At 46.5% G+C, this 20,121-nt stretch overlaps 2 protein-coding genes across 3 annotated transcripts in view; one reads left to right on the top strand and one right to left on the bottom strand.

The window, feature by feature from the left end:
* The window catches only part of LOC126531807 (methyltransferase-like protein 25B), a 40,758-nt gene extending 38,654 nt beyond the window's left edge, over nt 1-2,104 (bottom strand). Inside the window, exon 1 of the mRNA XM_050179535.2 lies at nt 1,847-2,104. Within this exon, the coding sequence (XP_050035492.2) occupies nt 1,847-1,966 (120 nt within the window). The 5' untranslated portion in view covers nt 1,967-2,104. The remainder of the gene's footprint in view (nt 1-1,846) is intronic.
* Nucleotides 2,105-2,269: 165 nt separating this feature from the next.
* ergic53 (lectin, mannose binding protein ergic53) overlaps nt 2,270-20,121 on the top strand; it is a 47,922-nt gene continuing 30,070 nt past the window's right edge. Inside the window, exons 1-6 of one of the 2 annotated variants that reach the window (XM_055071497.2) lie at nt 2,270-2,501; nt 7,566-7,622; nt 7,998-8,095; nt 17,414-17,521; nt 18,396-18,457; nt 19,907-20,006. In XM_055071497.2, coding sequence (XP_054927472.1) covers nt 2,336-2,501; nt 7,566-7,622; nt 7,998-8,095; nt 17,414-17,521; nt 18,396-18,457; nt 19,907-20,006 — 591 coding nt within the window. In that variant the 5' untranslated portion in view covers nt 2,270-2,335. Of the gene's footprint in view, nt 2,502-7,565; nt 7,623-7,690; nt 7,736-7,997; nt 8,096-17,413; nt 17,522-18,395; nt 18,458-19,906; nt 20,007-20,121 lie in introns of those variants that run through there. The other variant, XM_055071499.2, reaches the window with a different exon arrangement.

Below are 20,121 nucleotides of genomic sequence, written 5' to 3'. Positions count from 1 at the left end.
CTGACTGAAAAAAGGAAATACTTGAACCCACTTTTATTCCATGCAAGCACCCGTGAGTCACGCTCAAAAAGAGATGTACCTCTGCTTCCTTCATTTTGCTTGTCACATACGAGAAGGCTAACTTTAAATTTCCATTCTTATGTTATTTTTACAGTATATTAGTACTTTGTTTTTCAGCATTATATTTAATTGTTCTTTCATTTATGAATTCCTTTCTTGTTCTTTTTTTTTTAAATGTTGTTAGGCTTCAAAAAGCTGTGTCCCTGCATCAAAACCTTAGCCAATCACCCTCTTGGTTAAAAGTCAGCGTTTTCAAGGAAACTACAACAGTTCTACTTTCATTTTCATTTGTACAAGTATGGGTACAGCTACACATAATTTTAGAGTTTATTTCTGTTCTAGTTGGGATTATTAGTTCGGCAGCTATGTATACAATGGCACATTGCAAGCAAACTTGATAGCAAGAAATATCCTGTCACAGAAAATTGTTAAATGTTGTTAAATGCTAAACCACCTGCCACACCACAATGTTTAGCATTGCAATAATGTAATGAAATTCACTCCAAGTGTATTGCAACATCTCGACAAGGCAGTGAAAGTAGCAAGATGGAACAGCTTGAACACTGTAGCTTAAATTTTACGTGCTCAACGCCTGGACACCACTTACATATACCACTGTATAAACAAGTTATTATCCAATGGATAACTACTTTGTACATATGTGCTAGTCGATCGCATGATGATGAGCAGCTGCAAAAACAAGCTAGGGGCACTCTTATCGCAGCTAGATTCTAGTGAATTGCATGGTTGCTATTATAAAACCAAGCTCTTCTTTTTCACATTCTTCTCAATGTTGAAAATTGCAAGATAATAAGGCATTGTGCTATCTGGCAGTCAGTTTCAACCAAATGTAACATGGCAAAGTGCCTGCAGTGCCCAGGCAATTCAGGCTGCATCTTAAAGGGCTGCTTTGTTCAAAAGTTGTACAAATAGCTAATGAGGGAAATGACGGACTAAATAGACAAGGTGACATACTCAAAACTAAAGGAGCTATAAGTTTGCTGGCTAACTTCATGCATGAAGTTGATATACAAGGGGTACGTACAATGATAAACAAAATAATGGCGTGACTGGAAGAAGAATCCGTCACATAAAAACTTACACACCTGATACAGTGCTCCAGTTCTTTTTCTTTTGGTTCATCATATAAACAACCATTATAGCAAGTGAGTGCATTTTGACAATGATGGCAAAAGCAGATACTCAGGCTAATTATCACTGCTATTAAGATTAGAGTAAGGCCATATGTGCTACAAAAATTCAGTTCGGCTCGTGGGTTTAAGCAACTCTATGATTTAAAACTGTAATTTACGAAGTTTAAAGGTGGCTGATGAACATATCGTGCAGTCTTGCCGTTTCTCGCTTTAGTTACTTATGAGAGTTATAATTATTAAACCTTCAATTCAGCTTTTGCATGCGTACACATTAGCAAATCACGTATCATTACGTTTGTATTTTATCATTTTGTTTATATGAGCAGGTGAATAAGGCGTGTAGTCTACACTGCATTAAATCCCGCTTACCGTTTAGTTAAAAATAGTTTGCAGTAAGGCTGCCACGTAAAAGTACGATAGCAAAAGGCACGTTTTGCACATATGTGCGACACATCGACAAAATGACGCAAAATAGCGGGCTAAGTTCAATATCTGCTTTCGAGCAACCCTCCCGATCGAACCCAAGGGCAGTAGGAACCAGAATGCTCAGTTTATTCAACATCCGTATAGCAGCCGCGCGCTGTCACTAAAGCTTGGCGTAAGTGCCACTGCACGCAAGCCGTGTGTGCTACCTCAGCAGGTACCGCGTCCAGTGTGCCGGCAATGAGCAAGTCTGTCATGCGAGAGTTGCAGATCCAAGAGAATTCTGATAGAAACTGGGCGCAGCTTGAGAGGTACTCTGTCTTTTCCATGTTTCAGAGCTTCACGCACGGCATGTTCACGAAGGAACCACATAGAACCACGTGTACGAGCACGCCAACGCCGTTTTGAAAACAAGCGCATCAACAAAACAAACCGAGCAGTTACAATAGCAGCCTCGCATACAGCCATATAGCTGCGTGAGAGTATGAAAAAAAAAATAGAAGCTGACACCTTAGCAAAAATAATAGTTTATAAAATACAGAGTATTTCTTGCATTTATCAACTATCGGCATTAGTTCTGCATGGCAAATGCAATCGTTGTAATTTTTTGTGCGGAGCTAGCGCGTACGTGTGAACCTGTGAATCGGCCCTGCTGGCGGCGGCGGCGAGACTGACGGGTCGGCCGACAGCACAGCAGGATGGCAGCGTCTACGAGCTGCCTATGGTTCGTTGTCTTAGCGCTACTAGCGCTGTGCTCGTGCACGGCGAACATCGGCCACCGCAAGTTCGAGTACAAGTACAGCTTCAAGGGACCATACCTAGCTCAGAAGGATGGCAGCGTGCCTTTCTGGGACTACAGCGGCAGTGAGTATCGCCGGCTGCCCGTCGATGGTCGTGCATGCCAATCGGCTCGCGTACACGTGGCTTTTAGCAGTGCACGCAATTGGAGCACGACACCATTGCAGAGTGTCATGTCAGAGGAAGATGAGCCGAACGGGAAGGTGCTCTCCGAGTTGGGGACGTGGTGTTTTAAGGCGCCGTGTACCAGCTGGATGCAGGCTGGTTTTTACTTCCATGTGTACGGGATGTGGCATATTGAACCGGTGCAAGCAGGAAAGTCGCGGTAATCGCGGCCTGCTTTCGGTCTCATGCGAGGGTGGACGAGTCACTTCACCGTGGCGTTATGCGTTGCCTGTTTTCCTGCGTGTCACGCTGTTGTCACTGAAAGTCACGGGTGCTGGTGTGTCGGCGTACGCATATCGTGACAGTTGGTGGCTTCGTAACAGAGATTATTCACCGCTGCCGACGCTCTGCGTTTTGCAGAGTTGCTGAGCCCGTTAGGAGGAGGCAGCTTTCAAATGCGTTGGCATAGTTGCAAGAGTTCAAAGTGCTTCTCTCGGTCGAAACGTAGAGGGGTTTACTTGGAAGCGGTGCCAACCTGTGTAAATCGCTAAACGTTTTCTTTTTGCATGGTTCCCTCGGTGGCTGGCTGAGCGCTGCGCTGTACAAATAAACGCCACGTTTCATTGCGATAAGCGCATCTCCGAGCCGCAGCACCAGATAACGAACGTTGCTTTAAAATACGACAGGTAATTGGATGGTCTATAAAGCTGAAGATGTGGCGCATACATCGCAGCCTTGCAGATACGTGCGGAGTTGCCTCAAAACTTTTCGATTATTCATTGGCTGGTTTGTCATGCACGTCTACTGAGCCAATCTCGTGTCAAATTATTGGGGGGTTAACCAGTTTTCTAGCCTATTAACTATTCTGACAGCCTGAGGGCTAAATGTAAAACTAATTCATGAAATCGAAGTCCATTCCATTGACAGGCTTGCTGACATGAAATGTAGCATAAGCACTCGCTTGTAAAGTAAGGATGACTTTCATTGCAATGTTATTGTGATTGATTAAAGCAAGGAGATAAACAAGTGCAAAATGGTTTCAAAGTCTTTTCTTGATACAGATTCAGTAATATGTAAGTCCATTTGGAAATCCCTGTACAACAGACCATGCAGTGTGGCCACACTAGAACACTGTCAAAAAATGTCAATGCTTTGTTCACATTGCCTCAGAGTAGCCAATTTAAACACAAATGCATGATTAGCTATGTATGAATGTGTCTTAAAATTTTATCTTGGTACAGGAGCAACTGCTCGAGTATAAGCTTGCAAGATTCACCACAAGAAAGCTTCACAAAATCATGTTTAAATTTCTTGCTGTATAATTGTGTTGGTGGCCGTGTAGTCTTTTGAACCACCATCTATCCCTACTTTTCATTCTGCTATCCTTTGCAGAGATACATATTATTAAGTCATGCTGATGTAACCAAGCAACTCGCTTATCCACCAATCCTGATGTTCTTCCCCAGAAGCCTGATGTCTCATGACACAGAACATGCACTCTCATACTAGGGCCAAAAAAAAAAAGTGGGACAGAACAAGTCTGCATGGGGCATATAGTCTCATTGCAGCTGCAACCTACCAGCTCACAGCTGGAGTCCAAGCCTTAATGACATCAGGCCTGGAAGGCAGCCACACTGAGTGGCAGGTGTCACTGCTCTAGCTGTTGGTTGCGGCATCATCAACTCTCGGAATGCCTTGTGAGGGGAAGGCAGGTGGTGCTTTGCAACCAACATGTAAATGTCGCCAAAATGTACACACATTGGCACACTTTTGCTCTGGTATTGCCAATTCATTGGGACAAGAAAGCATACATCTTTCTTGTGGCAGGCAGCGGCCAGTGTGCTGTCTTCACATGCAAGTCTTAGATACTGCCAGGCTGCTTTGGTCAGGTTCAAGTCAGCCATTCTGGTGTTCAACCCATTAATGAATTGCAGTGTATGTGCAGTTACCCCCATTTTTATTTTAACAACCGTAATGGAAGATTTTGTAGTTGTTGCTGCTTTATTTTTGTCTGATTATGCTATAAGATTAAATTTCTTGGTCTGCATCATTCAGTAAAACACTTGGCATCTTTACCTTTCTGTTTCATCTTGGCATTGTTTCCAACAGGCTCTGAAACATTTCCAAGTCTCTGCTTCTCTGGTGGTGAAGTGCACATGTAACAGTGTTTTTCTTTTTTTTTTTCTCTCTGGTGCAAACTAATCAAGCAAGAAAGCCAAGTATTTTAATGTAGAGTGTGTCTTGCACTGAAATCTGAGCAAAAAAAAACGAGTTGTGGTAAGTGCACCAAATCGCAAGTTGCTATAAACACCGAGGCCACAGTATATGTGAAAGAGTCCTGACATGGTATTTAGAAAACAAAGGCATATTCTCCATTGACTTTCTTTGTGTGTGCTGATGGCTTCTGTCATGTGTAAGGGCAAGTTTTTCTTGTAACATATTCGGTTATATGCAGATGCTATTGGAAAAGGTAGGCAAGGCTTCTAAATTAGTTCCGAAGTTCTGCTGTCATTTGCTATGCTCATCAAAGTGGCATTTGTGGATATAACTAAAACCAGATGTCCCCTTTTTTATTTTCTGTGCCCTCCTTGGAACCAATTAGGCCAATGGATGATGTTGCAGCTTAGCAGTATTTTCTTATGCTTGAATACTTTTTTAGCTGGGAAGTTTTTAGTTTTTAATGCAGCCATCATCAACATCACCAGATTGTGTTATGTTTACTGCAGAATGAAAGCCTCTCCCAGCAATCTTTAGTTACCCTTGCCTTGTATCCGCTGGCTCCATTCTTGTGCATGCAAATTTTTTATTACATGACACGATATAGGTCTCTGCTGGTCTCTACTGTGTTTCTCTTCTCCATGTACCCATTTTGTAGCTCTAAAGGACCATTGGTTATCTGGCCTACGCATTACGCAGCCTGCCCAACTCTATTTTTTCCTTTTAATTCTCAACTAGAATTTCTGCGACCCCCATTTGTTCTCTAACCCATACCGCTGTCTTCCCGTCTTTTAACAATATACCTGTCATTCTGGTTTCCGTTGCTCGTTGCATGGTCGTTTACTCCTCAAGCTTCATGGTTAATCTTCAAGTTCCTGGCCCATGTGTTTGTACCGGCAGAATGCAATGGAGTTGAGTAGAGGTAGAGTATCAAGTTCCTATACTCAGGGCCCCAAGTTTGAATTCTTGTCCAGGCCACTACATCTTTAAGGCTTGGAATGGTACCTGAATCTGCCGTCTCGCCTCCCCCCCCCCCACACACATAAAGAAAAAGAAAGAGAGAGAGAATTGCAAAGAGCCAGTGGATCTATAAGTCCTAGTACAGATCTAATTGGAAAGGCCGACTGAGTTTTAATAAAAACACCTCCTTGCCAGAACAGGAATTGGCCCTTCTTGGTGCAGCATTTGGTCACTACCACCTTCATGAATCTTGCAATGTTGCAAACGGTGTACATTAACTGTCTTTAATAACTAGTCTTGGCCTGACACGGCTGCACTCTCTGAAACTCGAGGGAAGGGTGGCGGGAACTTGATGTTGCTCTTTGACTCACTGTGCCTTGCCACCTTTGACCAAGTCAGAACTTTGCCTTTAGAAAAGTGTAATCAGTCAAGCCTAACTTGAGTGTTTTTTTTTTAGTGTACCTCCGAGGTCGCACAGGCGGTTAGTTTCGCCTGTGCACTGATGTAGTGATGGGAAAACATCTAGAAAGCATGACATGCACATTCTTCATCAAACAGCTCGAATAACGGGACGCAGAAAAGAGGCGCACGACACAGGTGCTGTGTAGTGTGCTTCTTTCCTGTGTCCCGTTATTCGCGCTGTTTGCTAAAGCATGTGTTTATACCGACAAGCCCAGCTATCCACTATTCTGAATGACATGCACATTTTCGTTGCATCTTTCGCGCAGGTGTTTAGCATAGTTGCAGTTTTTAGCAGCCTGTACGTCAGAAGAAAGCACAGTGAACAAAGATAAGCTTTGTAGTGGCACAAAAATTGCACTGGATACCACGCTTGTGAAATTTTGCCGTCTTTAAATGCACAAAACCTGCATCCGGCCAAAGAGCCCCAAGGTGGCTCCATTTGATTCATCGAATACTCTTGGGAAGTTGATCGGAATGTGGATTTCTTGCTTGGTACAAGTTTTTAAAATGTAGTGCATTTCTGTATTCAACAATCTTGCAAACGCTGCTTGTGGGATTCCATAACCAACATCTTCAAATGCTAGTCAGTTGCAGCTGGTTCTGTAAACTCTTTAAAATGAAGCTAGCTGGCACCTTGGGCTCTATACATGGTAGTGTGGCTGAACAGCACAAATAACTGAAATTGCACAAAGTGGTTTCAAGCCATTTTGCTTATCTACTTAATTTTTAGAGCGCAGCTCTTAGGCGCCCGTTCCTGTGGCAAGCGTCAGTGTAAACAAGCGAATGAGCGCAGTGGGGGATGAAAGATGCGAGGCGGAAAGCAGAGGAGAAGGGTAAGGCAAAAGGGTGAGAAGAAAAGCCTAGTATGGTGACAATGGCTACGAGACGGCACCAGAGTAAGGCGCATCATCTGGGAGGTCTGTCGGTGGCGGCTGCTGTGAATTGCGCCCACGCATCGGTTTCGCATTGGACTTGCAATCTCCAGGTTAGCAAGGCAGTCGCACCACACTTCACTCCATTTGCAACATGCCGCACGAGACAGATTGTCTGCGCCAGCCATTATATCGCAAAATAAAAACACGTATAGAGCTGCGCTCAAATTTCGCATTGGTGAATCGACAGTGAATTTTTTTACCTTCTGTTCTGAGATGTCAAGTCTATTGTTGATGCCCAACATATTTAGTTTGCAAACAGCCAAGTAGCAACGCAGATCATTTTGGATCTTGAAACAGAATGTAAAGGCGCTGCTGTTATGCCTACAGTCCAGAAATATTACTTTTTGTACTTGTTGCGCAAGCAGCAGTATTTTTTTTGTGGCAGCGCAGGTTGACCAAAAGGGAAGCTGCTGCTTCAAGACTAAAGGCCCGTGCTGTTTTCTTCCCACAGGTTGCATAGCCAGTGAAGAAATGGTTCGAATTACGCCGTCCCTGAAAAGCAAGAAAGGTAACGTCCTTTCATTTTCTTAGTTCTTGTGCATGTACTGTATGAATGTCTCCTGTGGGTTACTTTAGGAGTGGCTAGGTGCTGCTATTCAAGGGGACAAAAAGTGCAAGCATGTGAGTCAAGACATGTGTTGTTCACCATCTTGCAGCTTTTTTGTGCAAGTTTGCATGTTGCTAATGTTCTTGTTTACACGTTTCTCAACGATTTAGTTGCTTTGCTATGTGCTGAAAAAGCTACACGTGTACACATTCTGCATATGCTTTCCTTTTGCTTGCTTTTTTGTTTTTCTGTTCTAGCAGAATTGAGCGCGCAATTTATTTATTAACTTGGCACATTTTCTTACGTGTGATCCCTTATCAATCCACTTCCTTGCAGGAGCCATCTGGAACAAGAACCCAGTGAACTTTCCCTGGTGGGAGGTGGAGATGGTCTTCAGGGTCACTGGACAGGGTCGCTTGGGTGCTGATGGGCTTGTGAGTGTCGCAGTGAAATTCACTGCTTATTTGTAAATCCCTTGCACCTGTCGCAGCACATGTCTTCAGCTCATAATCGATTCTTCACTTCGTATTTATAGCCTGGCTGGTGACCATGCATTTGTGCTTATTTAAACAATGTGCCGAAACAACTGTACGACATTAGGCAGCCATGAGTGGAGAACTCTATTTTCACATAGCAGGCCATCACTTGTAAAAATGCAGGATTGAAAACACACATTGGGCATCACACTTGCATCTCAGTTAAAGCTCAAGGTCAAGAAATAGCACGCATAAGCGAAACAAATGATGTCAAGGAATGTGATGGTAACCCATTCCACTAGCTTCACCAGGAATTCGCTGTTTGAATAAAGCTTTCGTTTTTTTGTTTGCATAGGCTCACAAAGTACACTGCAAGAAAAATAGGGCTAAAGATATTTTAATACACCTTACAAAACAAAGGCATAAGCTCCCTTTGGAAGGTCAGGCACGTATAGTTTCTGCATAGGATAGGCACAGGCGGCTGCATAATGGCCCTCTTTTGACAGAGTACGACTACGGTACTAAGAAACAGTGTCGTCTAGGCATCACAGCATTGTAATACTCAATACGAAACTAACGATCACTTAACTGGAATGAACAGTACAGTAGAAAATATAAATGCATATGCATGCATAATAGTGCCGGAAAAGATTTCGTTACAAGTTGTCACAGTGCATTCTTATAGAAAAAGAAATGAACAGTTCAACTGAAGCACGAACAGGACAAAAAGAAAGCAGTTGTTTGCATACTATGCACAACACTTGCGAGAAATGATAAAAGATGCCTCAATGCTTTTTGAGTATAGTGTTGTGGCATTTACAATGTAAAGGACAGTCCTTTAACCATTAATGTAAAAATGATGTCGCCTGCTGTCGTGGCAAGTGGCTTTGGCGTTGCGCTGTTAAGCACGAGGATGCAGCATCGAATTCCGGCCTTGGTGGCTGCATTTCGGTGGGGGCGAAATAGATTAACATACGTGTGCCGTGCATTGAGTATATGTTAAAGAACCCCAAGTGGTCTAATATAAACAGGAGTCCCCCACTAGGGAGTGCCTCATAATTGTATCTTGGTTTTGGCTTGCCAAACCCAAGAATTAGGTTTTTGATAAAATGATGTTTATGTATTAGTATTCAGAATGTTGGCAAGTTTCTGTCATAACATGTCCAAATAGAGCATTGGGAACAAATAGGCAGTTTGTTGCATACCCGAAATTCTTTGGAGAGTGAAAATGACTGCAGTTTAAAAGACAAAGTACGACTCCCCGAGTGATGTGCAGTGGCCTCCACTAAGTAACTTCTCTAATTTTATATTTATCGTAGCTGGCGGGATGAAATTTGTCACATTTGCTCAAATTTAGTATTTGATTGTACACATTAGAATTGAAATATACGAGAACCATGTGAAAAATATTGACATGTGTACTTGTTTATCAGGTGACCACGTTTCACTGCCAAACAAATGTAATTGCATAACGCACGATGCGCCTGCATGCATCGGAAGTTTCTGGAATGTTATCGATGGTTCTGTCCGCTTTCTTTTGTCACCGAACCTTGTGGAATCTGATTGCATGTATGTACGACGCGAATAGTGTAGAACTTTCTGGAAGACACACGGGCACCAGCGATTACTGTGGAACGTTCAATGGCTCGTGTATAAAAGCCGATGCGCTTGACCGGCAGAGCAGATTTTCGACGATCGCAGACTGTGTTTGCCGCTATCGTTGTGCTTTGAGTGTAGCCTGTTCTTGAGGGCACAGGTTCGCCCAATAAAACACAATTTTCGCCATTCACACTTTTGCTTCTTTCTTCACCGTCACTACCACATGACCATATTTACATTTGGTTCCTTGATTCAAATATGGCAATATTTGATTCTGTTGTTCAGAATTTTCAAGTATTTGCACACTCTGAGTGAAAACACCAGCTGCAGTGCGGGTGGGTGTAACATTTTGTAGAGGGGTGCAAGTACTGCAATAAAAATATGTTGACCTTGCCTTATCAAACTCGTATTTATTTAATGGAAGACTTGCCATCCCCAGGAACACCTTATTAAGGCAGTAATGTTTCCTGTGTGGGGGGCACACACACCTAACACATTGTTTGTTTTTCTGGGAAATGAGGAATGAACATAGCTACATGCCTGAAGCTAGATGCACAGAGATTAAGACACTGTTCGAGAATTCTACGAAACACTAATTCACTGAAACTTTTAATTGGACCCTTGTTAATTAGAAAAATCAGATAACGTGGACTTGCCCTCTGGACCCGGCAAGTGGGTACATTATTGAATGGCATGAGACTAATTTGGACATGCTCGGCTGCGCCCTGGCCAATTTGAACAACCCTTGAATGTGGCGAGCACAGAGCTTAATTCACAGAGTGCAACGCGAGAGCAGTAACATTACTCCTCCACTAATTGCATTAAACTGTGTCAGAAGGGGAACCCTGCTCTCCTGCGAAGATAAACCTGCGGCCACCCTACACAGAAATAATTGCTCAGGCTTTTGAAAACACAACTAAGGCCTCAAGCGCAGTTTCTTTTCACCATCAAAAGCAACATGGCATGATCTGGCGGGCATGAAATGCTTTCCATATTTTGTGGGCTTTGTCTTTGCTTAAAAAAAAAAATGTGATGTCTATTCTACATTTCTAAAACTCCCTAAGTGACATTTTTACAGTTAGAGAAACGTCTGGAAAGTTAGCTAATTACTTTTTACTAGCTGTTGTCAGGGGCTAAAAAATATTACTGGCGGTTACTGCTGAACTGCACTCCAAACAACATGCATTTGGTCTTATTTGCGTAGAATAGTCCAACCTTTTTAAAGCTTGATATATGGCAGATGGGACACCTCATACTATACAGGGTTATCATGCACCAAGATTTAAAAATATGCAAATGCCACATAGCTGGATAGAATTAAGGTAATGTTGTGTGCCGTCACTTGGAGATGTTCAGATTATTTTTTGCATTCTGCCTCATTACATAATTAGTCTTAAATAATCAGTTCCTCAAATGTTATAATTAGATTAAAAGTTTTAATAAAACAATTGTTGATCAATATAAAAAAAAAACGCAATACAGCTTTCTGTTGCTCAATACGTGCTACATAAGTTTTTCTGAAAGTGAAAGAAGCTCGCAAATACAAGCAAAGTGCCTCCAGCAGCCAGTCGTGTGGCAGTTGAGACACGCTGTATATTGATACGTGTACTTATCTTTATCGGGCGACCACGTTTCGCCGCTTAACAAATGCAATCGCACAGCGCGGGACGCGCCTGCATGTATCCGACGTTTCTGGAAAGTTATCGATGCTTCTACCCGGCTGTCTGTTGTCGCCGAACCTTGTGTTATCTGATTTCATCGCGTAGCGCGAATGGTGTAGAACTTTGTGGAAAGCACGCGGGTCCAAACGATTAATCTGGAACATTCGACGACTGCTCTATAAAACCCGACGCGCTTGACCCGCTGAGCAGATTTTCGACGATCGCCGAGCGTGTTCGCCGCTATCGTTGCGCTATAAGTGTAGCCTGTTTTGTGGGCACAGGTTCGCCCAATAAAACTTAGTTTTCTTGTTCACAGTATTGCTACTGTGTTCTTTCTTCAACGTCACCACCACGTGACATCTGGTGGAGGTGCTTGTGCGTTCATGTACCGAACGCCCCCGCAAAGCCGCGATCCAAGCCCGAAGCCCGAGGACAAAACCGACACCGCCCAAGACCAGCGTGCTAGCCGCAGACTGCAAGGCCTGCCCCCAGAGCACGGACTTCTACCTGAGGCGACAAAGAAGATCGTGGTCAAGACAACCTCAATGGCTGCCCCAGCGTCCCCCGTTATCCTACAACAACCCCGGGACCCACCGACCTTCCATGGAGCAGCGACTGAAGACCCGGAATCTTGGCTGGAGACCTACGAGCGAATCGCGACATTCAACAACTGGGACTCCGACGACAAGCTGCGGCATGTCTACTTCGCCTTAGAAGACGCCGCCAGAACGTGGTTTGAGAACAGGGAGTCGACCTTGACTACGTGGGACCTGTTCCGTAGCGGCTTCCTGTGCACCTTTACAAGTGTCGTGCGCAAGGAAAGGGCCGAAGCTATGCTGGACGCCCGAGTGCAGCTACCAAACGAGAACGTTGCCATCTTTACGGAAGAAATGACCCGTCTGTTCCGCCACGCCGACCCGGATATGGCCGAGGAAAAGAAAGTTCGCCTACTCATGCGTGGTGTGAAGGAGGAACTTTTCGCCGGGATGGTAAGAAGCCCACCGAAGACCGTCGAAGAGTTTCTTCGTGAGGCGACGAACATCGAGAAGACACTCTAAATGCGGAACCGGCAATTCAACCGCCGTACAAGCTCTACCCCCTACGCAGGAATTCAATCACTGGCCACGGACGATCTGCGCGAGACCATCAGGGCCATTGTGCGCGAAGAACTGCGCAAGGTCTTGCCTTCGTCGCAGCCTCAAGTGGCTTCGATCGCCGACATCGTAAAAGAAGAGGTGCACCGATCGCTTGGAGTTCCTGAGGTGCAACCAGAACCACCGCAGCCTCAGCCGCAAGCGATGAGCTACGCCGCCGTCGCCCGCCGTCAAGGTCCCTTTCCACTACCGCGCCAGGGCCCCGTAACGCCGCAATTCCGTCGACCACCACCGCCGCCGCCAGCACGCCCACCCGTCGCCCAGCGCAGCTACCCGAGGAAGACTGACGTTTGGCGCGCTCCTGACCACCGCCCGCTCTGCTACCACTGCGGAGAGGCAGGTCACGTCTACCGACGATGCCCATACCGAGAGATGGGACTGCGAGGTTTCGCCGTTAACGCGCCGCGTCCACAGCTTGGAGAGCGCCCACGTGACATCGCCGACTACGTCGCCGCTACTCAATGGAGCTCTCGACGACCGTCGCGTTCGCCATCACCAGGCCGCTACCTGTCGCCGCAGCGCCGACCATACAGTGGCCCAGCCCGGGGCCGGTCAGCGAGCCCATATCCGGAAAACTAAAAGCAGCAACCGATGGAGGTGCGGTTGCTGTTCGTCGAACTGACGAAGATCCTCCGCCGCCGACGAAGACGCCGAAGAAACCATCTCGACGACATAATAACGACACGCCGCCGTCCCGAGGAAGTCAGGAAGCCAAGGCTGCACCGACGAAACACGACTTCACGACGCGACGTACTAGCTTCAATTCAACACGACGCAGCCGTGATCCGACGCCAAGACCCAACTGCAACGCAAGACAAAGAACCACCGACCTCGACGTGCTTCTAGACGGCCACGCAGTCACCGCCTTAATCGACACAGGCGCCGATTACTCAGTCATGAGTGGACACATCGCCGTCCAGATGAAGAAGGTTAAGACTGCATGGGAAGGCCCTCAAATTCGGACCGCTGGAGGACACCTGATTACGCCGACAGGAATGTGCACGGCAAGAATTACCATTCACGACCGGACTTACCCTGTCACCTTCGTTATCCTCCAACAGTGTTCACGAGACGTCATTCTCGGTATGGACTTCCTGGACCAACACGGCGCAATCATCAACCTGAAGTCGAAGTCAATAACGCTGTCGGAAGATAAAGCGATACCGCCGGAGAGCCCTCGTAGTCACCCCGCCTTGAATGTGCTCGAAGACCAAGTGAGCATCCCGCCCCGCTCCAGCATTGTTATTTCGGTCGGCACCGAAATACCCGCTGACGTAGAAGGCGTCATCGAAGGCGACCAACGTCTACTGCTAGACCGTGAAATTTGCGTCGCAAGAGGGATCGCTCGACTGCATGGAGGGAAAACTGAAGTGTTGCTGACAAACTTCAGCCAGGAGTTCAAGCACCTCAACAAGGGCACGACGATCGCGTACATCGAGGAAATTCTGGAAACAAGTAATGCGTTTGTCCTCTCGGATTCCGCCGCATCTACCCCGACGACCATGGTTCCCGAACCAGACTACGACATTAATCCAAGTCTCCCAGTGATTAAGCAACAGCAGCTCAGAAGTCTGCTCCGACGATACAAAAGCTGCTTTTCGACGACATCGAGGATTCGACAAACACCAGTCGCCAAGCATCGCATAATCACCGAGGAGTACGCTCGACCACTCCGCCAAAGCCCTTACCGAGTTTCGCCGCGAGAACGCGAAGCTATAAGAGAACAAGTCGACGAAATGCTGCGCGACGACATCATCCAGCCGTCGAAAAGCCCATGGGCATCCCCTGTTGTCCTGGTGAAGAAAAAGGACGGAACCCTACGTTTCTGCGTCGATTATCGTCGTCTGAACAAGATCACGAAGAAGGACGTATACCCCCTTCCACGGATAGACGACGCATTGGATCGGCTCTGCAACGCTAAGTACTTCTCCTCGATGGACCTCAAGTCTGGCTATTGGCAAATAGAAGTCGACGAAAGAGATCGCGAAAAGACCGCCTTCATCACCCCAGACGGCCTCTACGAGTTCAAGGTTATGCCATTTGGACTGTGCTCGGCGCCTGCAACGTTCCAGCGCGTGATGGACACGGTTTTAGCGGGATTGAAATGGCAGACCTGTCTCGTTTACTTGGATGACGTCGTTGTATTCGCCGGAAATTTCGACGATCACCTTGGGCGGCTTGCCACAGTACTAGAGGCCATCAAGTCATCAGGGCTCACTCTGAAGCCAGAAAAATGCCGCTTCGCTTACGACGAGCTTCTGTTCCTAGGCCACGTCATCAGTAAATCCGGAGTACGCCCCGACCCCCAGAAAACAGCTGCCATCGCAAAGTTCCCGCAGCCCACCGACAAGAAGGCAGTGCGTAGATTCCTTGGCATGTGTGCCTACTACAGGCGCTTTGTCAAGGACTTTTCACGCATCGCCGAGCCGTTGACACGTCTAACTAAATGTGATGTTGAGTTCAAGTGGGAAACGCCGCAGGCCGACGCATTTGAAGAACTCAAACGACGCATGCAGTCGCCGCCGGTACTTGCGCACTTCGACGAGTACGCCGATACAGAAATCCATACTGACGCCAGTAGCCTAGGCCTCGGTGCCGTTCTAGTCCAGAGGAGAAACGGAGTCGAACAGGTGATAGCTTACGCTAGCCGGTCGCTGTCAAAAGCGGAAGGCAACTATTCTACAACCGAAAAGGAATGCCTCGCCATCGTTTGGGCTACAGCTAAATTTCGCCCTTATCTTTATGGCAGGCCATTCAAAGTCGTCAGTGACCATCACGCGTTGTGTTGGCTAGCGAGTATAAAGGATCCTTCAGGACGACTGGCACGGTGGAGCCTCAGACTACAAGAATACGACATCACTGTAACCTACAAGTCAGGACGAAAACACTCCGATGCCGATTGCCTATCACGCGCCCCCATTGACCCGCCGCCGCAAGATGACGAAGATGACGCCTTCCTTGGCATGATAAGCGCGGAAGACTTCGCTGAACAGCAACGGGCAGACCCGGAGCTAAAAGGCCTGGTGGAGTATTTGGAAGGGCACACCGACGTTGTCCCCAGGGCATTTAAGCGCGGATTATCTTCCTTCACGCTTCAAAACAATCTCCTCGTGAAGAAGAACTTTTCACCAGTCCGCGCCAACTACCTTCTTGTTGTCCCGTCAGGACTTCGTCCAGAAGTATTGCACGCCCTACATGACGATCCGACCGCTGGACACCTCGGTTTTTCCCGGACACTATCGAGGATACAAGAAAAGTATTATTGGCCGCGCCTGACCGCCGACGTCGCCCGTTACGTCAGAACATGCCGAGACTGTCAGCGACGCAAGACACCGCCGACAAGGCCAGCCGGATTACTACAGCCAATCGAGCCTCCTTGCCGACCATTCCAGCAGATCAGGATGGACTTGCTGGGACCCTTTCCGACGTCAACAACCGGAAATAAGTGGATCGTCGTGGCGACAGACTACCTCACCCGCTTCGCTGAAACTAAAGCACTGCTGAAAGGTAGCGCAGCCGAAGTGGCGAAATTCTTTGTCGAAAACATCCTGCTTCGACATGACGCCCCAGAAGTCCTCATCACCGACAGAGGAACGGCCTTTACAGCGGAGCTCACCCAAGCCATTCTGAAATACAGTCAGACAAGGCACAGGAGAACCACGGCCTACCACCCGCAGACGAATGGTCTTACGGAGCGGCTGAATAAGACCCTCGCCGACATGCTAGCGATGTACGTCGACGTCGAACACAAGACCTGGGACGCCGTCCTGCCGTACGTAACATTCGCTTACAACACGGCGGTGCAAGAAACAACACAGATCACGCCGTTTAAGCTGGTTTACGGCAGGAACCCGACGACGACGCTCGACGCCATGCTGCCCCACGTCACTGACGAAGAGAATGTTGACGTCGCTAGCTATCTCCAGCGAGCCGAAGAAGCCCGACAGCTCGCCCGCCTACGGATCAAGAACCAACAGAGGACCGACAGCCGACACTACAACCTCCGACGACGCTTTGTTGAGTACCAGCCCGGCGACCGTGTTTGGGTTTGGACCCCGATACGCCGACGAGGACTCAGTGAGAAACTACTCCGACGCTATTTCGGACCCTACAAGGTCATCCGACGTATTGGCGCTCTGGACTATGAGGTCGTGCCAGACGGCATTTCGCATTCACAGCGGCGCCGCGCACGATCTGAAGTGGTCCACGTGGTGCGCCTTAAACCCTTTTACGGACGCTGACGAACTTCGTCATTTTGTTCTTTTCTTTGCTACGAGTGCTTTTGTTTATTACCTTCGTTTGTTTGCAGCATCGGGTCGATGCTTTTTAAGAGGGGGGTATTGATACGTGTACTTATCTTTATCGGGCGACCACGTTTCGCCGCTTAACAAATGCAATCGCACAGCGCGGGACGCGCCTGCATGTATCCGACGTTTCTGGAAAGTTATCGATGCTTCTACCCGGCTGTCTGTTGTCGCCGAACCTTGTGTTATCTGATTTCATCGCGTAGCGCGAATGGTGTAGAACTTTGTGGAAAGCACGCGGGTCCAAACGATTAGTCTGGAACATTCGACGACTGCTCTTTAAAACCCGACGCGCTTGACCCGCTGAGCAGATTTTCGACGATCGCCGAGCGTGTTCGCCGCTATCGTTGCGCTATAAGTGTAGCCTGTTTTGTGGGCACAGGTTCGCCCAATAAAACTTAGTTTTCTTGTTCACAGTATTGCTACTGTGTTCTTTCTTCGTCACCACCACGTGACAATATAACTACCTTACTCTCCCTGCAGTTTAGCGATTTGTTGTGAGCATGTTTCTGCACATCTTTGCAAAGGTAACATGAAGCTTCACAATCCTTTTTGTAGGCTTTCTGGTACACGAGTCAGAGGCAGGCTGAGGGTCCCGTGTTCGGCAGCAGTGACAAATGGATTGGTCTGGCCCTGTTCTTCGACTCCTTTGACAATGACGGGAAGGTTGGTACAGCATGTGACAAATTTACAGCTTGCATTTTCATGAACTCTGAGAAACCGGTTCATCTACTGTGTTCATTATGTGGCAGTGTGACTAGAGTTGTGCTGATATGGACGAGGCCATAGGTTCGATTTCCTGCCATGGTGACCTTGTTCTAGCAGAGGTAGAGTGCAAAACTGCTTGTTTACTTAAATTTGGGTGCATACAAAAGGAATCCAGGTAGCAGAAATTGTGTAATGCCCCATCATAGCATTTTCTGTGGAATGATAAGCACCATTACTAAACTATTAGATACACTGCAGGTTTTAAATATCGTATCAAAAAAGCGGAGGATGTGTATAAGTTAGAAGTGGTGTTGCAGTGAAAAAAAGGAACCAGGGCTGGATGAGAGAGAGAGTGAGAGGAAGGAGAGGATTCGACTCTGGCGGCTGCTGCTTACGGTGTGGCCACCGTATGTTGAAAGCGATCTGCAATGTGGACAAAGTGCACCCAGTAGTGCCGGTAGCGTCGTATGCACTGTGCTTTCGACGTTTAGTTCGCGTTGAAGCAAGAGACAGCATGAATGTCCATTTGCTCGCTGCTGCTGCCGCGCTTATCTTGCTTAATTTGCTACCGCAATCTTTTACCTTTCAGGTGAAACTGCGACTTTTTTGTTTGTTTTTGACTTTGGATGCTCATCACTCACTCTCTGCTTACATTGTGACGAAAGTTTCGGAAGCGAGGCATTTTGGATATTACGGACTTCGGATAAAATGAACTTTTTTTGTAGAATTATCAGGGTCCATTGTAACGAAGTCGACTGTATTAGTTGACTTATAATTGCTCCTAAGGATGATTAGTCTGAAGAATAAATGTTCTTATGGTTTCCTCTGGCAGCACAACAACCCTTACATTATGGCCATGGTCAACGATGGCACCAAGACTTATGAACATGAAAGGTAGGCATTACCTTTGGTTCTTGCACGCAAAAACAAGCCATTTACTTCATTTTTAAGGCAAATGTACTGTTTCACCCCAAGTCATGATTACCTGTACCATTGTCCACTTTCTGACTGGTCACTTGAACGAAAGTGCACATTTAGTGTAACAGTTCGTAAATGTAGATGCCACCTGTATATGTCGCTTTTTATTGTGATATCAATTATATGGACACTCCAGGCCCATTCCTGCTGTCGCCATGATGTTCGGTATAAAGTCCAAGGGTAATAACATTGTCACCGTGTGCTGTTTGTGCAAGTGAAAGCGGGCGTGGGTGAGCGAATGGTGGCGGCTTGATGGTGAGGGGTGGGGACATTCTGCTTCAGTGGCTGCTGCATGTGGTGTAACCGCGCAGGCCCTATTTTGAAAGCGACCTGCTATGGGGCCAGAGTGTGCCGAGTGCTAATAGGTTCATGTGCGCTGTTTTCAGTGCTTAGTTCATTGAAGTGAGAGGCAGCACACGAAGGTCAGTTCACTTGCTGCGGCTGCTGTGTTTCCTCACTCCAACGTTTTGACAGAGAGTTTCCACGGTCATCGAGTGAGATGTGTTCATGTTTGCTTGTGCACCCACGACACCAAACTTGTTAATTTAGCTGGTAAGCGAATGTCTGCAAGTTTATACAGCCGATAAAACTATTATCCTTACTTTGTATAGCTGTCTACTAATTTGCTATCACAATCGATGCTTTGCCATTCGGGCGAAACTGGGACTTTTCCTTATTATTCTCTTTTTTTGCGGCTTTCATGTAAAAGTTAAATGTGCATGTGATTTTCTTAGATACATCAGAAATTAAGTGGTGCTGCTATATTGGTTTGCTAGTGTGTGAGTAGGTTCAAGTAGATTATGACGGCAATGCAAAGGGGATGATGATACAGAGAAAAAGGACACAGGACAACCATCACTTGTGCTGTCCTTTTTTTTTTTTCCGTTGTGGCTCCTTTTGTGCTGTCATCATAATGAGGTTTGCTAGTGCTGTCGGAGTTGAGGCTTGCATTGGTGAGGACCGGCTCATGTGCGTTTGGCATTGCCACAATGTGTTATATTCTTACTGCATGCAGAAGTCAGAAAATGTTCCTCCTCACAACCCAGCCCTTTCAAGATGGCACAACTTGCCAACCAAGGCAAAATGGGTTGCAGGAATAAGTCAGTTCATGAAAAAGCACAGTCTAGATAAATGAAAGCACTCAGCTGTATGTTGTGGTGCAGGAAACAGAATGGATATAAGGGATATAATAGATATAAGTCAGCAAAGTCTTGGGCATCTTAGCCTTTTGAAAGATGCATTTGGCCTGCTGGCCATCGCTTCATATCACTTCATCATTACTTCATCATTACACTGCAAGACTTCACAAGGATGCTGTCGTGGTACTGTATCTCTATGTATGAATTAACATGTGTATTTTTGCAGTGACGGTGTGAACCAGCAGCTAGGTGGCTGCCAGCGAGACTTCCGCAACAAGCCCTTTCCTGTGCGCGCCAAGATTGAATACTACCAGAATGTTCTCACGGTAAGCTTCTGTCAGTGGTTACTTGCATTTCTGGTTTCTGAGCTGTCTTATGGAAGGCAAGGATGTGAATGCGCTTTAAGGCATGCATATTAAGGCCTAACAAAATAAGGCAAAT

The sequence above is a fragment of the Dermacentor andersoni genome, chromosome 5, assembly GCF_023375885.2.
Source record: "Dermacentor andersoni chromosome 5, qqDerAnde1_hic_scaffold, whole genome shotgun sequence".
NCBI lineage: Eukaryota > Metazoa > Arthropoda > Arachnida > Ixodida > Ixodidae > Dermacentor > Dermacentor andersoni.
The sequence above is the reverse complement of the archived record's forward strand: the minus strand, read 5'-3'. Positions and strand labels throughout refer to the sequence as shown.